The sequence below is a fragment of the Sebastes umbrosus genome, chromosome 19 (assembly GCF_015220745.1).
Source record: "Sebastes umbrosus isolate fSebUmb1 chromosome 19, fSebUmb1.pri, whole genome shotgun sequence".
In the NCBI taxonomy this organism is placed as follows: Eukaryota; Metazoa; Chordata; class Actinopteri; order Perciformes; family Sebastidae; genus Sebastes; species Sebastes umbrosus.
In genome coordinates, this window is record NC_051287.1 from 21,793,660 (window position 1) to 21,816,435 (window position 22,776).

The window sequence follows — 22,776 nt, forward strand, 5'->3', positions numbered from 1 at the left end:
GCAAAACATGTTAGTAAAAAGGCAGTAAAAAAGTTAGTAGTACAAAAAAATATACCAGATATAAAAATACTAGGAGATGAAGAAAACTGTTAAAACTGAATATAGTGCAGGGTAACAACTGTGATACACGACTATTAAAAAAGTGAATATAGTGCAGAAGAGACTGTTAAAAATGAGTATAGTGCATTATTATCTGTCCTTCAGACCGTCCTCCCTTGTCCCCCCCTTCTCTCTGCTTATTCCACCATAGGATATTAATTTGTGTGGCAATGTTTCATTATTTAGTCAATTCTAACCATAATAACAATGTGATATTTATATCAGTCAATCAATATGACACATCCTGCAAACAATTTTGTAGGCCTATCTCTCTCTTATTTCAGTTCACATTTAACTCCACCAAAATTAGGTAGATCATATATTTTGTTTTATTAATCTCTGCTGATTCCACCCCACCAACAATTCAAGGGTTTACTACACTCCCTATACCTGTCTTTATATTAAGATATTGTGATTTAATTGTGATAAGTTCATACATGAGATGTCAAATATTTAGGAACAAATTCTGGTAATATTTTTGAAAATTAGTTTAAGCAAAATACTAAAAAAATGGAGTGGGGTCAACGTGAATTTAACCTTTTTAGAATGTGGTTTTGAATACTGTTGTATATATTATAATTTAAAGTATGTAGCTTTATATTGGTATTAAGGATGCACCGTTCTGACTTTTTCAGTCCCGATAGCGATACTTGGACTTTGGGTATCGGCCGATATGGAGTACCGATCTCATACCAGTGTTTAATTTATAAGCTGTATGCCTCACTGTTTTGAAGAGACTTGGATCATTCTGTTATGTGTAAGGCAACTTCAGGCTTCACTTGAACATTTCTTTCTTAACTTTGTAAAACAAAATGTATCAAATTAATACATAGATATAAATTTACTCAGTTGATATTTATTATTAAAATAATAAATCGTACGCCAGCAACTCGGTAAGAAATCTTCAAAATGAACAGGAATTACAATTTACGTGTAAACCTTTTAATGCAGCAACAAATTGTTCAAAACCTAAACAAGAATTAAAATTCTAGTATATAATGTATATAGTATATAAACACACAGCATTGAATTGAAAAGATCGGCCCCATTGTCACCGATACCCGATCCAGCTATTTGAGTCAGTAATGGCCCGATATCCCATCAGGTATCGGTGCAGCCCTAAAAAACAGTGTGATATTTATATTAGTATTGGACGATCAATATGACATATCCTGCAAACGATTTTGTTTCTCTCTATTTCAATTGACATTTAAGTCCACCAAAATGAGGTAGATCTCTGCTGAATCCACCCCACTAACAATTCAATTTAGTTTGTATTTATACACCCCATACCTGTCTGATTACACCAGTAATGCAGCCGGTAAAAATGCTTATACCTAAGCTCCTAAGCTCTTTGTCTCTCCAGATAATTCGTCATATTAAGAGAGTGTGATTTAATTGACCCGAATGCTTCAAAGCCTCGACCCTTGCCATGGTATTCGACCTCCAAATCACTATTTGAATGCTTAGTTTATAAATATATATAAGTATGTAATAATAATGTATGAATCCCAAAATAGCCCATGAAATAAGGAATAATCCCACAACATTATTAATTATTAGTTGTTATTGTCAGACGGCTATAGCTGTTTGTTGTGTGCAGAGGTGCATGTGTGTACAGTGGTGCGGCAGCGGTGCTGTCCTGGGCGCTGAAATGGGGGAGATGGAGACAGACAAACAGAAGAACATGTCAGCCTGCTGCGCCGCGCTGCTCCTCGAGGCTTTGAATATCTTCGAGTATTTCTCACCAAAGCTTCAAAGCCCAAAAAATGGTATTCGGGACGGCCTTAATTATGATAAGTTCATACGTGAGATGTCAAATATTTAAGAACAACTTGGGGTGTTAGTCATGATTCTTTGGAGAATGATACGATATTTGCTTATGTCACAAAGTCTGCCACAATACGATTCAGATTTGATTCAATATTCGATCGATATGAGACGATATCACATGCCCATTTAACACAATCGGTTACATTTATATCTACTCGCAAAAAGCAACTAAAATATGATATGACAATTTTATTACTGAGCTCTTCCAGACATTTAAATGAAAAACAATCTATTCTTTTCAATTAAAAAATTATAAATATTATATCTTTACACCCCAAGAACAACTACTGGTAATATATTTAAAAATTTGTTCTAGCAAAATACAAAAAAGTGAAATGGGATCATCATGAATTCAACCTTTTAACATGTGGTTTTGAATACTGTTGTAAATAGTATATATTACTATTTAAGATATGTAATATTGATATCATTGTATTGTTGTGATAATTATACTTTACAATACTGATTTTGTCCATATTGCCCAACCTTTTATGATATATTGTCTTCGCTTATAAAGTATCAATCAGAGTCTCAGTCATAAATGATCATTGTTGGAAGTTAATCACAATTTCAACATTAATGTCATTCTACATGCTACAATATGATAACAGTGCACTTTCTTTGGGATGAAACCAGTGCAAAAACCACAATAATTAGTATAATAAAAGACTAAATTAATAAGTCTTGGCTGGACATTTTATTCCCTGTCCTGGTGGGATGGCAATTCCACACTGTTAAACCAGGTTGTTAGAAATGTGATGATTCATATATTACTATGAACAGATGTTAGTGCACCCTTCTCTCTCTCACGTAGTGATTGAAGCAAGTTTAATGTTCTTAAATGCCAGCAGCTATAGGGAAGACATATTGAAAACGGTAATCTGCCATCCTGATATGGTCACATGTGTGTGTCATGGCGGATGGCCGCATGCAGCGTGCAGCCTCAAAGCCTGTGGTTTACTTGTTGAACACACACGGGCATTACACACACTTCAACTGTTAAAGTAGTACATGCAAACAATATATGGAACATGTATTTCCTGCACCCTCATAGTGCTGTAATATGACCAGAAGAGTAAAGTCTGATTAGAAGTCTGTATCATTCACTATTTATATTCAGTTTGTTCACATATGTGATAATACTGTATAAAAACGATAAAAGACTGACCCACCGTATCTTAATGTGTATAATGTGTGAAAGATTAGTACACCGTACCAGCTGCTGCTCTATCAGTAATACGCAGAAGTACTGCCGACAGGAGCCTGATGCCATGATTTATTTAGCATTATAAAACACAACATTACAAAGCTGATATTAACACCGTATGACTCAGCCAGGAAGCAAACAGCCCACATGATGTGTTCGCGTCTCGCATTGTTTACATTTAGTCACACTTTCCTTCATTCATGTGTTAGGCAAGATATTATAGGGCAAGAAATCCCCACTTCCTATTGCGTAATTAAATGAAAGTCACATTCAAGAACATTAAATTGTGAGTCATACGGGCCACAATGGGTTGATTATCTTCTCTGTTTTGTGTGCTGTGGTTATATACTGCAGGATGGAGAGAAATGAAATGCTTCAACAACTGTTTGAGAGATTTTAATTCCTAGGAGGCTATTGCATTTATCTCTCTTGGCTACAGCACATGTGTTTCTTGTCAAAAACAATGGTTTGCTCGGCAAACCATTATTATGAAAAGAGATATTGAGTTTTTGCAGCAGTGCCCTTGGATGCATTTTCCTTGTAAACTAGTAAAAATATGGGCAGCTATGCGGAGTAATTTTCCTAAAATCAACTTAAAAAACACCACAGTGACAAAGCACAAAGCAAGACTGTTCATCAACAGTAATAGCCACAATGTGGTTCATTTGAATTTGCTTTATTAACAATTAATTATCTGTTCTGCATGTTGGAGTTGTGGTTGCAGAGTCTATAGGCCCCGTGTGGTAAATCCTGTGCTTCCTGCATTTCCCTGTAAAATAAGTGGGCAGGGTTGATTAGGGGGATTTCCATATGTTAAGCAATGCATGGAATGAGCCGGTGACACGCCGCAGCGTACACTAGCTAGTGCCCTTACATGCACGGCCTGCCCTGCGCTCTGTTAGGATTTAGACTTGTGGCAGAAGAACTCAGTCTAATTCCTTTTTCAAAATGGCGTCTTGTTTTTCCCTCCAGCTCACTGCGCACGCTGCCTCTCCAGTTCAAAGTCATGCTTGCCCTTGACTCTGAAGGGTCTCGAGCCAGCAGCCGCACAACTTTGCCTCAGTGTTTGTGCTTTATGGGCTTTTTTTTTTGCAATTTGCCCGGGTGAGCTCCTCGTTGTGTTTCACTTTGAGCAACGTCTCATGTCACGAGCACACACACACACACACACACACACATAGACACACACACACATACACACACACCTTCCACTGTCCATGCAGCCTTCCTGCTCAACGCCCACACTCACTTTTGCAGTACACTTCTTATTTACTCATTTTAAAAAAAAGGTTTGCCCTGTTTATAAAGTGGTTTAGAGCTGAGCTTGTATTGCGTCTGCGTGCTTCAAATCACTCACTTGTGTTTTTTTTTTTTCCCCCTACCGGGGCAGCAACATGTTTTAAACGGTTGGGCTGTCCTCCACTGTTAGCTGTTGCCTATTGTTGGGCTGTAGGAAAAGCTTTATTGGCTCGCCTCCTTTCACGCAGACAGTCGCTGTGACCTAGATATCGTTACAATTTGATTATACATGCATTGATGTTGTGGCTCCTCGACTGATGGGTTTTTTCTTTGGGCATTGCCAAGCTGTAGAATTTCACAGAGAGTTCCCGGGGAAAGCGGAGTTGGCTGCAGCCATGCATGTACACAGTCACACCCTTCTTCGACAGATAGGCTGGACAAAGACAAAGAGAGGCACTAAAACCTAGACTACAACTGCAGGCTTTCTAACACTCACACATGTTTTTCAAAGTTTTTGCCACTCCTTCTCATAGTAGCTCGCGTCGTGATCAAGTGTCCAAATGTCAGCTCTCACACCTGCATTATGAATAGCAGGGTTTCCCCTTTTATAGTAGAGCTTTTAGCTCAGATTTCTAAATGAATGCCCAGGCTAATACACCTCTAATTGTCTCACATTTCTTGGGTTTGGCTTCCTTGTATGATGCATCAATAATGGCACATGTTTTCAGATAATAAAACGTATAAAAATGAAAAGCACAGTCAGTGATCTAATAAATGTAAACAAAAGGGTCGTCTCATAAACAAATTCAAAACACAGCATTGCAATCTGCTATAGGTTAGTCTGTCTATATCACACAACAAATAAATCTAGTATGTTATTAGTGATTTCTAATAATGATAAAGGGATGTTTACATCAGTAATGCTTGTAAACACCATATACAAACAATTTTCAATTATGATCAATTGTGAAACAAACAAAACAAAAAAAAACAAGGAAAATATTGCCGTCTTTGTGCCAAATTTATAAATTTAGGTCAAATTTATATGGTTAAAAAAGACTCAAATGTAGTTGGAAGCAAAACCTTTATCACCTGTCCAGGTAATTCGTGCTAATTAACAGTGGAAATGTTTGGTGCCATGGGCAGAATGGGGGATAAAAGACCAAAGATGGAAGCTTGGTATAGATGCCAGGCACGCAGACACACCCCATGCCATTGTTTTTGGAAATCTGACCTATTTTGCTCAGCTCTTCGCTTAGACGGCCTGTGGGCGGAGACGAGGGCGATGAAGAAATGGTGTAGGAGTCTGGATGGCCTGCCTGAGCAAAAAAGAGTTTAATTTCTGTTCCTCTCCACCAGCAGCGTGGGTCCGGCTTGGGTTTCACACCTTTAAGCCTCTTCTTAGAACCGATATTAAACGGGCCACCATGATTTCTTTGTCTTTCAATTTGGGTCTTAATGTATTCCATCGCTGCTATGCAGGCATAGATATGTAGGTGTTGCTCAGTCACTTTAATTTCAGAATGATTTCTGCATTAAGTGCTTTTAAAACCTTTAAACAATCAGATCCTGTGTGACGGTATGTCGACACAATAGCTAAATCTCCCCCCCCCTCAGTTTCTGCTCTATGATAGGTATTATTGGCTGCAGTTTTATCATTACATTAACAGATTTGTTCCATCACTGATATTAGCTGATAAAGAATAGGCAGAATGAGGTAAAATCTTCCATGCTCAGTATGTTTTTACAGTATCTCAGCAGCCACAGGTCTCTCTCTTGTCTTTGTTTGACGTTTTTTCTGACCTTGTACTTTGGTTCCTGTTACAATAAGAAATTATAAAAACTGTTGAAATAGAGAAATTAGGTGTTAATACTCAACAATATGAATCATATGTACACATGCAAGCACACACTGTTGCCATGCCGAGGATTTTTGACTGATTGGTTTTAGCCTTTTGAGAAATCTAAGTGTCTCTGGCTTGTCTAAAGCTTTGTTATGATGTGTCCTCTGGACTGAATTGTCCCTCTGGAACACACATTTCAATGAGTCACATAATGAAGATATCAGAAGCAATGTATTTTTTTTATTTTTTACTATTATTATTCTGCATTATTTATGACGAAGGAGAAAATGTCACATCCTTGATGATGTTATTCGTCCCACACGCTAGAGAGAGAGTCAACAAGCCGATGTTTCTGCCAAAGAGATCGTGACCTCCGTGAATACATGAAGCCTTTTTTTTCCGACATTGCCTGCTTAGATGGTGGTTTCTTTGTTTGAAGGATTATTCAGCTGATTATTACTGATGTCAGCGCCGTAGCACCTCGCAGCGAGAGGCTGATCACACAATGAAGTCGCTGTGGAAAGCGGGGTACAGCTCAGATATCATTAAATGTGGTTTGGTTTGGTGCGGTGCGTGAAATTCTACCGTATGTTGTTCTGCGTAATTCTCCGTCCATCTACCCCAGTACTTCTCAACAGCGAGGCGATCTTATTGTCTATGTAGGATGTTTTCTGTTAGTGTGTTTGTTTGCCTTTCTTTTTCTTAATGCAGTGGAGGATAGACACACTGAGACTAAAATCGAAGACCGAGTTTAGGCAGGGAGACAGACAAAGAAAAGCTGAGATAGACTAACACAGAAAAACAGGCAGACAGGTGAGTATAGCAACCCCGGTATGGCTGTGTTTGCACCACTGCTCCTCTGATCTAAATTTCATGAGACTATTAAAAACGGGGAGGGATGGGGAAATTGCGCTTGCTCCCTCTACTGCTCTCTCCTGCTACGCCTCCTCCTCGCTGTCAAATAACGAAGAAGAAGAGAAGGGGAGAGCGCGAGTGAGAGTGGCGGCCATGCTCGCCTCTCCAGTACAATGGGCTTGTGGGGTTGAGGGCTGAAATGAATAGCTGATGTCTGTAATGAGTTGGCGTCCCCTGCCATAAGCTCCACTCCTAAGGCAGTAGCTGTACTGTGTACTTAACAGTAGATCGGTTGTGGTGGTGGAAGATTAATTATGGGTTTCTAATGGGCCTTCATCGTTTCATCAAGAGCTTGTTTTTTTTTTTGAGACAGAGAGAGAACCATTTTCTGATGCCCATCATACGCCACGCAGCCTGAAAGGGTCGCGCTGATGGTGGCGGTGGTGGTGGTGGTGGTGGGTTGGTGTCGACAGAGATTGTATACATGATTCAGGTTCATGGGGGTGGGGGTGCTCTCTTTCGGTTGTCATAGCAACCCAGTCATTTCTTTCCCCCAGCTACATCTCCTATCACTTTAATTCATGCATTCGTTTTTTGAAAATTTATTTTTATCTTTTATTTCTTGTAGAAAACTGGTGTGGGATATATTTATGCGAGTGAAGCTGCAGTTCCATCTCTATTGGACTGGATTTGTAAACCAATACAAACGTGGCTAATCAGTAGTAACAGCTCACCAGTCATAAGTGCAAATTGATTAATTGTTTCCCCCTTTTCACATATAGTTACATGCATTTAATCACTAGCTAAACATCGGCTCATTTGAGAACAGTACAGATGTTGTTGCTGTGGAACTCCCTAAGCAACGTCCCTTAAACACCACTGGTGTGTTTAAAGGCATGTGGATTTATTGAAGTGCTGCGTGTGTGTGTTTTATGTTGAGTGGAGTAACAATACGTAATCGGTTTCTCTCACTGCGCTCGATGTTGTCTTCTGTCTTACGGGTTCTTTGTTTGTCCTTGACAAGCAGCCGAGCGTATTTGTCTGAGGGCGCTCCGTGGCGCAGCGGTGTTCATTTCATACCACATGGATGTCTATTATTGGGGGAAGAAATTTGCAACAAAATTTGATAAATGGATGTCTTTATGGACATTTGTGCAATTTGTCCAAATGCAACATCTTTGGGCAAGTTGAAGCCTTGAAAAACTAAGATACAGTTATTAATGCAACAACTAGTTGACAGAAAATTTGATGGTTAATTGTTGTGATTTAAAAACGACAAAAGCATTTTCTAGTTAAAGCTTTTTAAATGTATTTATTGCTTCTTTTTTTTAAATATCAAAATCAAATGAATACATTTGGGTTTTATAGCTAGAAATCAAAACAAGCCATTGTGTGTTGCAGCACTATATTGTCACCAATTGTCTTTTTGCATCAGTAAAACTGTGTCTATACATACATGTCAGCGCCTTTTTCATTTCTTATCTTTCTAGATGGAAGATGGCCAAACACTGTTTGACTACAACGTGGGACTCAATGACATCGTCCAGCTGCTGATTCGCTCCCAGACCGACCCTCCAGACAGCCCCGCCACCAAGGACTCCTCCGGCGTGGCCTGTAGTTCGGCCCCCCCCTCTGACTCCAGGTCGGAAAGCTGCAACTCCCCAGCTCCCGCCTCCCCCGCTGCTATGGAAACCTCCACCAATATAGACAATGACAGCAGCAGCGTCACTACCGGCACTGTTAACGAAACCAAGCCGGACACCAGCGCTACCAGTAACTCAGCCAGTACCAAAAATGGGTTCAAGTCCTCCAGTCCGGCGCGGGACGGCCAGCCCCCCACATCCAGCAGAAACGCACTAGTCGACCCAGGAATTGGCGTGTATAAGGTGAGGATGAGAGTTTGAATCATTGGGAAGTATTTGGAAGGTTTTTCATGAAACTGGTCTGACTCTAAATTACAGAGCATTTAATGCCCTGCAAGCCAAATCACTGCCAGAGATCTTGTGCTCCACTGCTGTTGAGAACTCTGGACCACTCCTATATATCCATTAAGTCCATTTCTGTATTAGATGTTGAAAAAATAATTTGTTATTGCTGTAATTTAGCTTAATTTAGAGTGTGCATGCTTTTGCATAATCGGTTTTACACCTTAATGTGCCCTTATAGATCTGTATTTAATACTATGCAGCAGTTTGCAATAGTGCTATTTTGAACATAACAAAAATAGCCTGAAGGACCAACACAACTATGATTTTAGTTTCCTTCGTGCATGTGGTGATTTCTTTTATTCCTTTCCCCGCTGTCTTGTGCTGTAGCACCTCAGGCTGCTAAGATATAGCGCTTAAGCCAAATAAATCCTTCACTATTTAACGGCTCTGTCTTTAGGTCAGATACCCTGAATGCCTTTTAATTTATTAATGACATGCACACACAAGCATGTGGCTAACCTTGCCAGGGAGGCACATGCCAAACCGCACATAAGAAACAGGTCTTTACAACCCTGTCACTAACCAACTTACAGATTATAAATAGCGTGCAGAGTCTACTCTACTCTACTGTGATCTACTGAGCTTTGCCGGCTGGCTGACCAACATGTCTGAGAATTATATGTGTGGGACTGGACTCTTTTTGGATGCCAAAAGTCCAATCCAGCATTCTGAAAGATCAATACTATGACTAAGTACATGAGTTATAAATTGTGCAACTTCACTAGATATCAAGGTCACATGCATTTTACAGGCTTTAAGCTTTCACCACAGACTCAGACATGTTTAATGTGGTATTCACAAAGGAGCCAAGCTGTGCCACGGATGAAATTTGTTTCAAGAATGGATCTCAAGCATTTGAAGAACATCATGAATCTCACTAGGTCTTTGAATGTTAAATGAAGTGTTTTAATGAGTTCCTCTTAGGTTCCAGGATGCTGTTGGTTATAGTCCATGTGAATAGTCTAACGAATTAATTTGCAGAGACTTGCAACTTGCTCGACACCTGTTATCAATATTTGGTAATGTAGTCGGTGACACAATCTTGACCGTGAAGAATTTCCTATTAGAGTCTGAAAGTTGATTTTCATATTGCGCTAACAACTATAGGAATTGGCTACCCAGGGCTGGAAAAACATTTTTAAATATCTGATACTCTATTTAAAGCAGGGCTGCCCAAAGTGGGGCCCGTTTGCCAAAGTTGGCCCGCCATAAGGTTTGATCTGGCCCACCAGATGTTTCTAGTGATTTTTTTTATTTATTCATTTTTTTTATTTAAAGACCTGCGGGATTGCCAGCGATCCCGACCAACATTTATGTCTTTCAGAGGCTGTAGCAGGCTGTTTTGGAGATAGAGTGAAGATTCTTGTATCACATAAAACTAGAAAAAGGCTAAATATCGCTCCAAAGTTAGGCAAAATTTTGGCGTGGAAAAATTGGCATGACCTCTGACCTCAAGATATGTGAATGAAAATGGGTTCTGAGAGGTACCCACGGGTCTCCCCTTTACAGACATGCCCACTTTATGATAATAACATGCAAGTTTGGGGCAAAAAAACATGCAGTTTTTTTGTATGCAGTATAAATGTGTTATTTTCGCCTATTCTAAAATGATGTATTTTAATATTTCTGCATACTGGGGTCCCTAAACAGTTTTGGAATCGCATAAATTGTGCATGACTGGAAATGAGTCCCATTGTATACAGCAGGTGGGTTTTAAGGGGTTAACTATGTAAAAGCTAAAACAATATTCAATTAGGGGAACTTAGGATCCCAGTACCATTTTGCATCTTAACAATACTATACAATAGGTGTGTGCTTTTTGCCCGGGGCCCAACATTAAATTCCGGTTTTAGCCCTCCGAGGGAAAAAGTTTGAGCACCCCTGATTTAAACTATATGATGTGTAGCAAACGGGCTAAAACATGGCATGTTTCTTCAACAAGGGGGAGCAAAAGAGACCAGGTGTTATTTTTGTCTTTGTGTCTTTCCAGATTAACGAGCTGGTGGACTGCAGAGACGTCAGCATCGGCGCCTGGTTTGAGGCCTGCCTCGAAAATGTGACACGCGCTCCCAAAGGACAGATTACGCCCACCAAGGGAAAGGTGGGTCGGCCCCCAAAAAGGACTAATGGAAAGCTGGAGGCCGAGCTGGGACAGGCCCACGGCCAGGGCCAAACCACAGACAGTAACAGGAATAATGTTGTGTTAAGCCCTGAGAGTAATGGAGCCTCCACCTCTCAGACAGACTCTACAGCAGCTACAGAGACCAAGGAGAGAGAAGAGGATGTAATTTACCACATTAAATATGACGAGTAAGTGATGGCTCATTATGCTGGGGAGTGTTCCTGCTGCAACCGAGCCGATTTCGGCTGCAGCGATAACAAACACATCATCGCGGGTTTTTAATGAAATTGCACAGTTTAATTTTGCATTTTAGCAGACATCTGCACAGCGTCGGCGAACAAAAATCACTCTAGATCAGGGGTGCACACACTTTTTCAGCATGCGAGCTACTTATAAAATGACCAAGTCAAAATGATCTACCTACTATAAAAATGCAAAACATATATTTATTTATAAATATATTGAGTATTCTTTATATGTACAATATATGTTGGTGTACCTTGCATAACTGCATGAACCCATATTGTACAATATAACTCTATACATTTTTTGTCATTACCTTACTCTGATGACTTGCATTGAATGGAATCAGCCAGGGATGCATAGTCCGGACAGTAGCTGCTGATAGCCAGCCTCAAGCACACTTCCAAATGATCATCAGTCAAGGTGGAACTGTATTTGGACTTAATAATCTTCATGTGGGAAAAGGCTGACTCGCATAAATAAGTGGAGCCGAATAATGCAGTCAAGGAGGTAGCACATTTCCTCATGTTGAGGTACTTTTCCTCTGTGAGTAAGTTCCAGAACTGTCCATGGGCCCTGGACTTAAGCTGAATGTCAGCTTGTAGTGTCAAAATCTCATCCTCCACTCCAGATGAGTTCAGGTGAAACAGTGTTGCAGTTTTTGATGCAAGTGAATCAGCCTCAGCATCTTCCCGAAAAGGGTAGCACATGAATGTAGCGACTGGCTCCAGTAAAACAAAGTCTTGAAAGCGTCTGTCAAACTCTGACAGACAGTTCTCAATCTGTTCTGATAGGCTGACGTCTATTTTTTTTTTTTTTTTTTTTTTTTTTTTTAATGCCATGCGATCTACCCACACTACCTTTGCGATCGACCGGTAGATCGCGATTGACGTATTGGGCACCCCTGCTCTAGATGATAAAATGCTGTTTAGGTTTGGACTGCGCAGTGCTGTGGCTCCAATAGGAAAGTGCGAACGTGTGCCTTCTTCATTGCATTCTAGATAAAACTGTCCATACATACATGGTGCGTGTTATGTGTGCACGGCGCTAGTGGCTGCAAGCATCAGTAACGGTGGTTTCGGCGCGTTGGGAATTGCAGCCTCTGCTTTCTCCTGGCAGTTCAGGGGGATGGAGAGAGAGAGAGAGAGAGAGAGAGGGGGTTTGTGTAGTTGGTGCTACAATTTGGACTCTATCTCTTCTGCGCTCTAATTTTCCAGCAAATTCATTCAGAAGCCGACGTTTCCATGGTAACTCATGAGTTCTCAGGAGCATTACTTCTTTGCCTGCCTCCTTCAGCTTTGTCTGTAATTGCTGTGAACATGCCACCGGTGAGACGTAGCCTCCTTGCTGCGTCTATCATGGTGTGTGCCTCCGTGCGTGTGTGTGTGTGTGTGTGTGTGTGTGTGTGTGTGTGTTTCCGTCTTGAGATGTGTGCCAGAGAAACAGTATGAAGGGTTGTTGAGCAGTAAATGTGTGTTTTCTTTTAGGAAGACATCATTCGCATTTGACATTCCGCAATCTTCCAAATCCCTCGTATTCGGCCTTTTATTTTGTTGTTTTGTCATTTGCGACAGGACAGGAGTGTTCCTGCAGAGGTAATCCAATAATACACACCATATTGTGTCTTCCCTTTTGGTTTAAATTCAGTGGTTTTCATCATTTATTTGTTTGTTTGTTTATTCAGATTGATAGCTGACAGTCAAGCGAGGCAAGGAAAGGAGCGAGAGTGAGACGCGAATGACAACAAAGGTCCCACGCTAGTTTCAAACCCAGGATGCCACAGTAATGTGTGATTTGCATCTTTACCAACTAAGCTGCAAATACAACCCCCGTTTTTTTTATGCTGCTGCGAAGCCGCAGCTACAAATGCAAAAAAATCTCAAATTGTCAGCTTTCTGTTTTAGCGACGACCCTTTTGCTTTCTACTGAATGCGTAGTATCCCTCTCTGTCTGTCCTGAGTGCCATTCCAGGTTTTTCTTCCATCATTTTGTGTTTGCCAGAGAAAAGCGGAGGGTGGGTAAGATTGCTCCGCCACACATTAAACACCTGCCTGCATAGTCTGACAATTGAAAACCAGCCCTACAAAATGAACCGCTATGTTTTTTGGATGAGGCTGTTCTGGACAGCGTTTCTACACAATGTAATGAGCCACAAAATCAAAAGGATGCGTTTGGAGAGTCTCCCCTCTGCTGCTCCCGGGAACTGAGGTGGCATGTGTGTGTGTGTGTGTGTGTTTGTCGCTCCATAACAAGACTTTCAAATAGGATTTCATGGTTAAATCTTGGCTGAGCTCAACGTATGTTTAAGATAAAGATGTTCCGATACCATTTTTTCCTTCCCGATAGATTATTATTATTAGGGCCCGAGCACGAAAGTGCCAGGAACCTATTGTTTTTGTCGGTATTATTATTTTTCTGCTGCAAGAACGCGTTTTTGACGACCTTAGCCATCCCCAAAACTCACCAAAATTGGAACATGCGTCGGGAGTGGCGAAAATTGCAATGTTCTGTAGTGATTGGGAACGGGCGTCGCCAGCGGGCTCTATAGCGCCCCCTAACGCGTCGAAATCTAAAGTTGATCCGATATTCATGAAATTTGGTATGCATATCCCACTCATCATTTGAAACATATTCCTCATTGGATTTCATTAGCTCTGCCCACCCAGAAGTCGGCCATATTGGATTTCATGTCATTTTTAGCGTTTTATAGGCCGCGTACTTTAACGAACTCCTCCTACAGATTTGATCTGATCGACTTGAAATTTGGTCAGGACCATCTTAAGACCTTGAAGATGAAAAGTTATTAAAATGATGAGTGTTCACTTAACGACCGGACCGTAGCGTGGCGGCCATTTTGAGCCATTCGCCATGAAACAGGCAGTTATTGTAACTCAACTGTACATAGTCCGATCTGCCCCAAATCTCTCAGGTATGATGGTGGTCCAGTACTGATGACATGTATATGAAAAATTATACTAATAGCCCCGCCCCAAGACGTTAGCCCCGCCCCCTTTCATAACTCATGAACCGTTTGTCGTAGAGTCTTGCGGGAGGTGTCATATCACTCAGCAGAGAGTGCCTGTTTCATTGTTGAAAGTTATGCCCGCCCCCTACACATTAGCCATGCCCCCTTTCATAACTCATGAACCGTTTGTCGTAGAGTCTTGCGGGAGGTGTCATATCACTCAGCAGAGAGTGCCTGTTTCATTGGTGAAGGTTATGCCCGCCCCCTACACATTAGCCACGCCCCCCTTCTAACTCGTGAACCGCTTGTCGTAGAGCCTTGCAGCAGGCGTCGTGGCGCTCGTCAGAGTTTCGGCTTCACGGTGCCCGGCCGCGTCGGTCGGCGTCCCGCCAGCATCCCCGACGCGCAAGTAGGGGCGAGGGCCCGTTCATCGCTGCTTGCAGCTTTAATTATTATTAGTTCTTCTTCGCTGCTCCAACGCAGTAGTTGCCAGTGGCAGCCGTGATACATCCAGGGTGACGGCACCGTGGAGGCTACTGTTTCGGAGCGGCGAAGAAGAATTGATTTCTGGTTTAACAAGTTGATTTTTTCTGGGGTTAATAAATTACGGTATTGGATCAGTGTATAGACTGGTGTACTCGCCAATACCTAATTTTGAGCAGTATTGGACGCATATCTGATACTCCAATTTAAGATGCTCTGTGCAGAGAGTAAACAAATATAGACATAAAATAGGCAAATATAATTTATGTTAATGTGGCTCTTAAGTAGTTATATTTGTTATATGCAAATAGAAAATACGTGTCAATTCAGAGTCAATTAATTTGCCCAAAACTGATAAAAAAATCACAAACTACAACCTGAATGTCTGGTTAAAAAACAGCAGTACTTCCTGTATGATAATTTGGCCAAAATGAAATAATTTATTCACACTCAGGCAGAATCACTTTTGTGTGTGGTTGGGCAGTAGGCTGAATTTACATCAGATGGAATTTTGGGCTGATTTAAATTAACAAAAACATACTTTTTATGCCATTGCCATATATATATTATACACTATATTATATATTTTGCCCTATCAATCAACCATAGTAGACAACAGGATTAGTCTCAGACAACACCCAGACGAGTTTTCAGAATCTAAATGTTGGATTATTATGAATCTAAGCCTAACCCGTGGAAGCAAACAGGTGTACAGAGTAAAATTGATAATGGCTGAATTAATTCCATTTAACTGCTTCAGTTTCAGGGTCCTGGTATTGTGCATGCTCGCTCGCTGTCATGGTTTACTGGAACACCTGAATATAATGGAACCATTGTTACTGTTATTAGTAACACCTGGGCTTTTTCTTACAATAGCAAGTCAGAGATGTCTGCGGTGAAAAAGGGCCTATTGCCAGCTGGAGCTCTGCACCTCGTGTGAGAAATTTAGATTGTTTTTTATTACGCTCGATACGTAGCTGTTTAAACTAAAATTGGTGTATTGGGAAGGTTTTGCTTAAAAGAGAGGCTCAAGTGCTTCTTAAATGGGCTCTGTCTTCTAATTAGCCGGGATCAACATAGTATATTTAAGGGAAGAGATCTCAGCAGCATCTAAAGCTGTGGCATTTGGCCTTATCTGAGCGCCGCTGAGAGAGTTTTATTTGCAGCAGTTTCTAATTTAGTAGACAATGAAATGAGGATGCAATCAAGTTTAATTTCAGTTTCAGTTTCTCTTTCTCACTCGCCCACGCTCCATCTCCATTTCTATACAGAGGAGTCACTGTTTGATTGTTGAGTGGTACCAAAATACTAGACGGCTGACATTTGTTTATAATTTATAATAATTTGTTGATAATACTTAGATATTATCAGGGTTTCACGTTAATGTTTTTTTCCACTTGCTAGTTTTGTACTTGCTCTTATACAAATAGTTAATTGTCATGTATCATTTTTATTTTAGTAAATTAATCTGGAGTTTCGCCCACATCCTTTAATGCTACCAAAAAACTCCCTTTTCCAGCTCATAAATTTTGTCTTTACCCGTCGGTACTGTGCATGTGCAACTCTCAGCAGAGATGGGAGGGAAGCGAGGTGGCTCACTCCTTAGCTACTTCCATCATCAGCTCCAGAAAAAACAGTGTGTTTAATTCTTTTTTACCGAGCTGCTAGATTTACTAGCCAGAAGTGGCATTTTACTTGCCCCGGGTAAGCGTGGCAATTCTTATTGTTGAGTCCTGTAATATGCAGTTTAGTATACTATCACTGTGGAAAAGCACAGGTGTAATTAGTAATGGATAATGTACAGCCAGCCGGTCATTATTGTGAAATAAACCCCGACAGGACTTGCATCGCCCTGAAGGGATTTATTTCACATCAATGACCCGCTAGCTGTACATTATCCCACTTATTACACAGCTACTTACTTAAGAAATCAATAATTTGACACAAAAATGGTACAACATCAGAACTGCGCCCATAGCAACGGTCTGTTATACATAGCAACGGTCTGCTATAAAGAAATAAAAGACAGTAGAACGCCGTGATTGACCAATCAGAATCGAGTATTCAACAAAGCCGTGTAATAAATGTTGATAATATGCAGTTTAGTATACTATTACTGTGGAAAAGCACAGGTGTAGTTCATAGAATTAATGATGGCTGAATTCCATTTAGCTGTTTCAGTTGCAGGGTCCTTTTTTTTGTACGTTTCCTACTTTGACAAGTCACTCTCTGCTGTGAAAAAGACCTATTGGTCAACTGTGTAAGACCCTTCCTCATTACGTACATATCTTTGTCACTTTGGTGTGTGATCACCATGCAATTATAACAAATTCTACTCTTAATGGCTTTAATAACCAAATTTGAGAAATCCTTACATCAAAAAAATCATTTTAATTAATAAAAATAAAATAGTTTGTTACATGCTTTTGTAAAAAAAAAAAAAAAATACATCTATAACATTATCAGATTGTTTTTACCATCAAATATTCATATCTGCATAAGCTTCAAATATCCAACTAGTGTTATCACTCATTATATGATCGTGTATGCTACAATAAGGTAATGCCCACGAGTTATGTTAGCTCACATGGATTTTGGGGAAGATCGGAGTGAGTTGGAGAGGTTTCTTCTGTCACATTAGAATAACAGGATTCAGGTTGAAAATCAGCAAATTAGCTCTGAAGACAACTACACGTATTAAAACTTATTAAAATGTGTAGCTGTCTTCTGGTGTCTGTCACATGACTGAACTTTAAAATTCCTCATCCTAAGATTCAAGTAATTTAGATATATATTTCTGAAAAATTGCAGCTTCACATTTTGGCCCCAATTACTAACAAAGCCGAGGTTCAAGGGAGACCGCAGTCACTTTGCCTCGCTGCTGTTGAAGCAATTATATTTAGCTTGTTTAGTGTCAGAGTATTTCTGACTCGGCTGCTTATCGGCAAATTGAGGATTTCTAATTTTCTCCGTTGCCTTTCTGCTTCTTCACACAAAGCACACAAAGCGCTAATGATGGTTTTATGACAGAAGAGACTGTAAGAGCTCCTCTGTAGATAAGTCATGTTGTCTCAGTTTCACTACTGATTAAATGGGTTTTCTACATTGTGGGCACACTAGGCATTGATAAGAGTTGATGACGTGATGAGTTCTTGTTTACCTCCTCTGGGCCTCAAAGTCTTTCTTCCTTCTTCTCGCAACTGCAGAGACATTTTACTCTCAATACCAGACTCTGGGGTTAGCCACTGTGACAGCATAGTAGGCGGATTGTCAAGCTAACTGTGTGGAGGTTTAACGCAGATGCTCAAAACGTTAGATTTCATTCCTTCAGACGTACACCTCAGGTTCTTATTCTGGGTGTGTGAGATCTGCAGGTGGAATAAATAACAGTGTTTTGTGTTTCCAAAGCAAGCAGTACATCATTGTGTGTAGCAGTATAGGCCTGAAGAAGGACCAGATGATGATGCATTTTACTTGTCAAGCGTATAGTAAAGGTTTAAGAGTTTGCAACAAGTTATTTGAAAACTGCTAAGACACATCCTTTTGTATGGATGCCAAGATGTTTTGCTGCAGATAAACATTTCATTGTAGTGAGTGCTCAGGGGCGTTTGCTACATAAATATCTGCATTAGAGCCAGATTTGATAAATTGGCCGATATAAGCTTTCTGCAGATAAATGGTCATGTACATGTCGGTGTAAATGTTGACGATAAGTAACAAGTAATTGCAGTACAGAAAGGCCAAATGAGGTTTAGATAATTTAGAGCCAGTAAAGCACCATAAGCTACTGATCATACCCGGCGATATCAGAAGTAAGGTTGTAGCACTAAAACCTCTGAGTGTATTTAATTGCACAAGGGTGCCTTTTATTGCTTATGAATCCAACTTTAAATTCATGAGAAGAGCAATGTGGCATTTCTTCATTCTCTAAGGGTGTGAGAAAATATTGATATACTTGGGTATTGCAATATTATGTTTTGTGATACTGTATTGATTCTCAAAATCACTATACATTTTTAATTAATAGTTTACACGCAAAGAGTCGTGGCAGACAGTGGCTCAGATTGTACAAAAAGTAGTGCTATATGATGGTGGATGTTACAGGGACTGTGATAAATGCAAATGCAGATCCCACCGTTCTGATTGCATAAAAAAGTCAACTTTTTTACTCAGATTTTATGCATATGGCGGTGTGTTCTTTATACTATGACAGTTTTCTCTAAAATTAAATAAAAAAAATAATTGCAATATATCGCCTTGCTTACAGTATCGCAATATATATTGATCCGTAACCCCCGATATGCTTCGTATCGCCATATTCCTGCCAATACACAGTCTCGCTTTAACATCTCAGCGTCGTAGAATTTGTCCAGAAATGGTTTATAGGACATTCAGGTCAAATGAGATTAATGGCGTGGCTGCCACACACCACATAGTTGGGATGACCTTGAAAGCATCATCCATTAGGAGTAGCCTCCCTCTACCCATCAACCATGGGCATGACGTACTGACGTCTCTTGTTGAATCACTGCCAAAATATTTGCCAGCTGTTGTCAGGGCCAAAATGATCCAACACAATACAGATAATTATCTGTTGTTCTGGTTGTTGTATGTCTCTCAGAAATTACTTTACACTTGTATTTTTGGCAGACTCTGAATTGGATTCCTAGTATTGAATCAGTTAGTAATTGTTCAGTATGTCTCCAGTCTGGGGGGGGGGACTATAATCTAAACAAAGAATCCCAAGTCTTAATATCATAATTGTTGTATATTACTACATGCATGCATGTTTTGTCAGATGCAAGAAAGAGCAGCCTAGACAAACTAGCAAAGGCTTTTATAATGCATGTATCACATTGCAGGGCCTCTGTTTAATTGATCCGAGACAGTGGACAGTCATTTCTCCCATTGAGATGATTGTAATGCATCCATTACGTGATAACGTAATACATGTGTATGAGGAATTAAGGAATTAAATCCTATATTCTACCGTTGGAGTCGTTGTACCTCAAAGTGTCACACCGGGCATTCAACTTGCAATATTTTATTTTATATTATTATTAATGTATCTAGTGCCTCTGTTTGTGGATGTTCATGGGTCTAAAGTAGGGCCAGTACAACAGCAGTACAGAGAGTGTGAGCCTGTGTGGTCTTAAAACTCTGGTACTTCTGCTCCCCTTGTGTTGCACCGTGTTCCCCTTCTGTTCATGCTGAGTCCCATTGTACTCCAAGGTTGATATTCCTCTCCTCTGTGTGTGTGTGTGTGTGTGGGTGTGTGTGTGTGTAGACATGTGCATGTTGGTGTGTGTTTGTGTTGCTTGTATTCACCCCTACACACACACACACACACACACACACACACAGACCCTACCGTACCCAAAACCGCAGTAATCCCTTGGGCCTAAAAAAGGAAATCCCTCCACTGTGCCCCGGCCTCCTCTTCCTGGGAGTACGCTAGTTGTGAGCTACTCTTACAGTCTGCCTCTGTGGGAACTCTCCTGGCAATTTACAATGGCTTAAAATATGCAGCATAGTCTTGTCAGTAAAGTAAAGCGTAAGTAGTGCATATTTGGGCTGGATAAAATCTTAAAATGTGGCATCATTTGGCTCTGTTTCAGTGCAGACTGTCTGAGGAAAGTAGCCAGTTTTAGACTCTCCCTCAAAAACACACAGACATTAGACTGCTCGCTCATGCACACAATTCCCTACTTCCCCCTTCACCTCCCACTGTGTGAGCGGACCTGAGTGTGCAGGCTGTTGTGCCGTTAAACTTCAGTGCTAACACGTTGTGCATCTGTAAGCATAATTCCAGCTATTGGCAAGCGAGCAGGCTGTTAATTCATCTCTGAGTCAGGCCTGATCCCTCCAGTTAATGATGATTGGCAGGCAGGAAACCTGCGCAATTAACCTCATATACCTCCACTCCCAAGTTTGCTGGACAAGAAGACATTTCACACTTGTTCTGATCTTCTTTTGGCAACGGAGGAACATTTTGAGTTGCACAGAATGTTACTTATGGACATTAGGAAAAAACATCCCCACCTTTTTCACCATCAGAAATATACAATACACTGACTTTTATAGTTGTCTAGTTTTAGTTTTGAGTTCTGAGTTCATACCACTCTGTCTCTATGGTAAATAAGCACAAAGACTAGAAACAAAGGGGGGAAAAGGCCAACGTGGCTCCATCCAAATGTAACAAAACCTGTCTACTAACACCTCTAAATCTCACTCGTTTGTTTAATCCGGCCCAAAATCAAGGTGTAAAAACAACACGTTATGTGCCAAACTATTTCTTGGCCAGGTGCAGCAACTTTCTGGAGTCTTTGTTTGTTGCCTGGCAACCTCACGTCAAGACAAGACTCGCATTGTTGTTAGAAGGCCAATAAGTGGATTTCCCCAAAATGTAGAACTATTCCTTTATTCTTTACCTGTCAATCAGTTTGTGTGGGTTTAATTTAGATGTTTGTACTACATTGAATATCTAAATCAGTAAAGCTATGTGGATGTGTTATTCATCCTAATCCTGCCATTACATTACACATTTGTTTGTCTTGGCACTCAGTTATCTTCAGTCACCTCACCTTTCCGTACTCTGCTGCTGTTGGCTGAAGCAGCAGTTCCCAGACATTATCCTGAGGGTGTAGATAACTCAAACCTGAGACTGGAGTTTTCTCGTTTCTCGTTAAACGTTTGACTCTAATAAGAGAGCAGAAACAATATACAGTGAATATAATGATGCTGCGATGTTCTGCTCCTCCAGAGTGGATCCCCTGAAAGTTTTCGAATTAGCCAAAGTATGTGGAGAATGCTGTGTACTAATTCCCGTCTATACGTACATGAGAACTTGGAAAAGAAGGGTTAAAGTTTTACCAAACTTGTATAGTGCTCTGCAAATGGCAGTAAGTTTGCTGTATTACATGTATTTACTGTGTAGATTAATGGGGAGGTGAAGTGAGGCCATAGTAGTGAAAATCCTCCATAATCCTTTTTTCCATAAAATGGTCGGAAAGATGTTGTATGAAAATGTCTCAACGAGGCAAGTCTTTGAGAAACTACAGTAGGCTGTGAGACGGTGGAGTTAAATATTTTATGTTTAATTATTTTAGCTTTCTATGTCAGAAACCCTTATAGACTGTGCAGGAGCTGCTGGTAAAAAACTTCATATTGTATCTGTGGAATTTGTCGTGTCTAGTCTAAATTTAAATCCACACATTTATTGGTATTTGGTAGTAGTATTTTTGGCTTCATTTCACATCTTCTAGTGGAGTTTCTGTCTTTAAGTAGACTTGTGCTTGAACCTTGTAGCAGATCAAATTGATAAACAAAGAAGGACATCATTTTTTTTTTTTATATATTTCATTTGCATTCATTGTATTCTGCATCGAGCAGATGAAGGCAGATCAAGGGGCTAAATTCACATTTGAATATACTGATATAGGCCTGTAATGCCAGTTTCTTAAAATCCAAATGTATTACAGTTTTTGCCCCTCTGTGCTTCTGCAGACTCGCCTGTTCCTGCACAGATCAATGGAACAGCCTGCGTTATAATGCATTGAGCTGTTAAATAGTTTCTATTCACGTCCATCTGTTTTTATAGAACACACTGTTCTGAAAAGCTGCTTTCAACTGAGGATTTTTTACACTGTTCAATTTTATTCTCCAAGGTTTTACTCTTCTAACCAGTAGAATCTGTTTGATGTCAAGTGCTCAGTGGGAGCTCAACCCTTCCCATGGCCCATGTAGCTAATGTATAAAGAAGTGAATGCTTTCAATTCCCATGGACTATATTCTGAGTAGATAAGTGTGAAAATCAAGGTGATGACAGCAGGTGTAAAGATTTCATACCCTTTAACACCCCCTTCCTCCTCTCTCCTCTCCTCTCCTCTCTCCTCCAG

General features: G+C 40.3%; 1 protein-coding gene across 1 annotated transcript in view; it reads left to right on the forward strand.

The window, feature by feature from the left end:
- Positions 1 to 22,776, forward strand: part of LOC119478101 (E3 ubiquitin-protein ligase UHRF2-like) — a 37,209-nt gene that overhangs the window by 1,099 nt on the left and 13,334 nt on the right. Inside the window, exons 2-3 of the mRNA XM_037752533.1 lie at positions 8,568 to 8,963; positions 11,056 to 11,375. Of these exons, the coding sequence (XP_037608461.1) occupies positions 8,568 to 8,963; positions 11,056 to 11,375 (716 nt within the window). The remainder of the gene's footprint in view (positions 1 to 8,567; positions 8,964 to 11,055; positions 11,376 to 22,776) is intronic.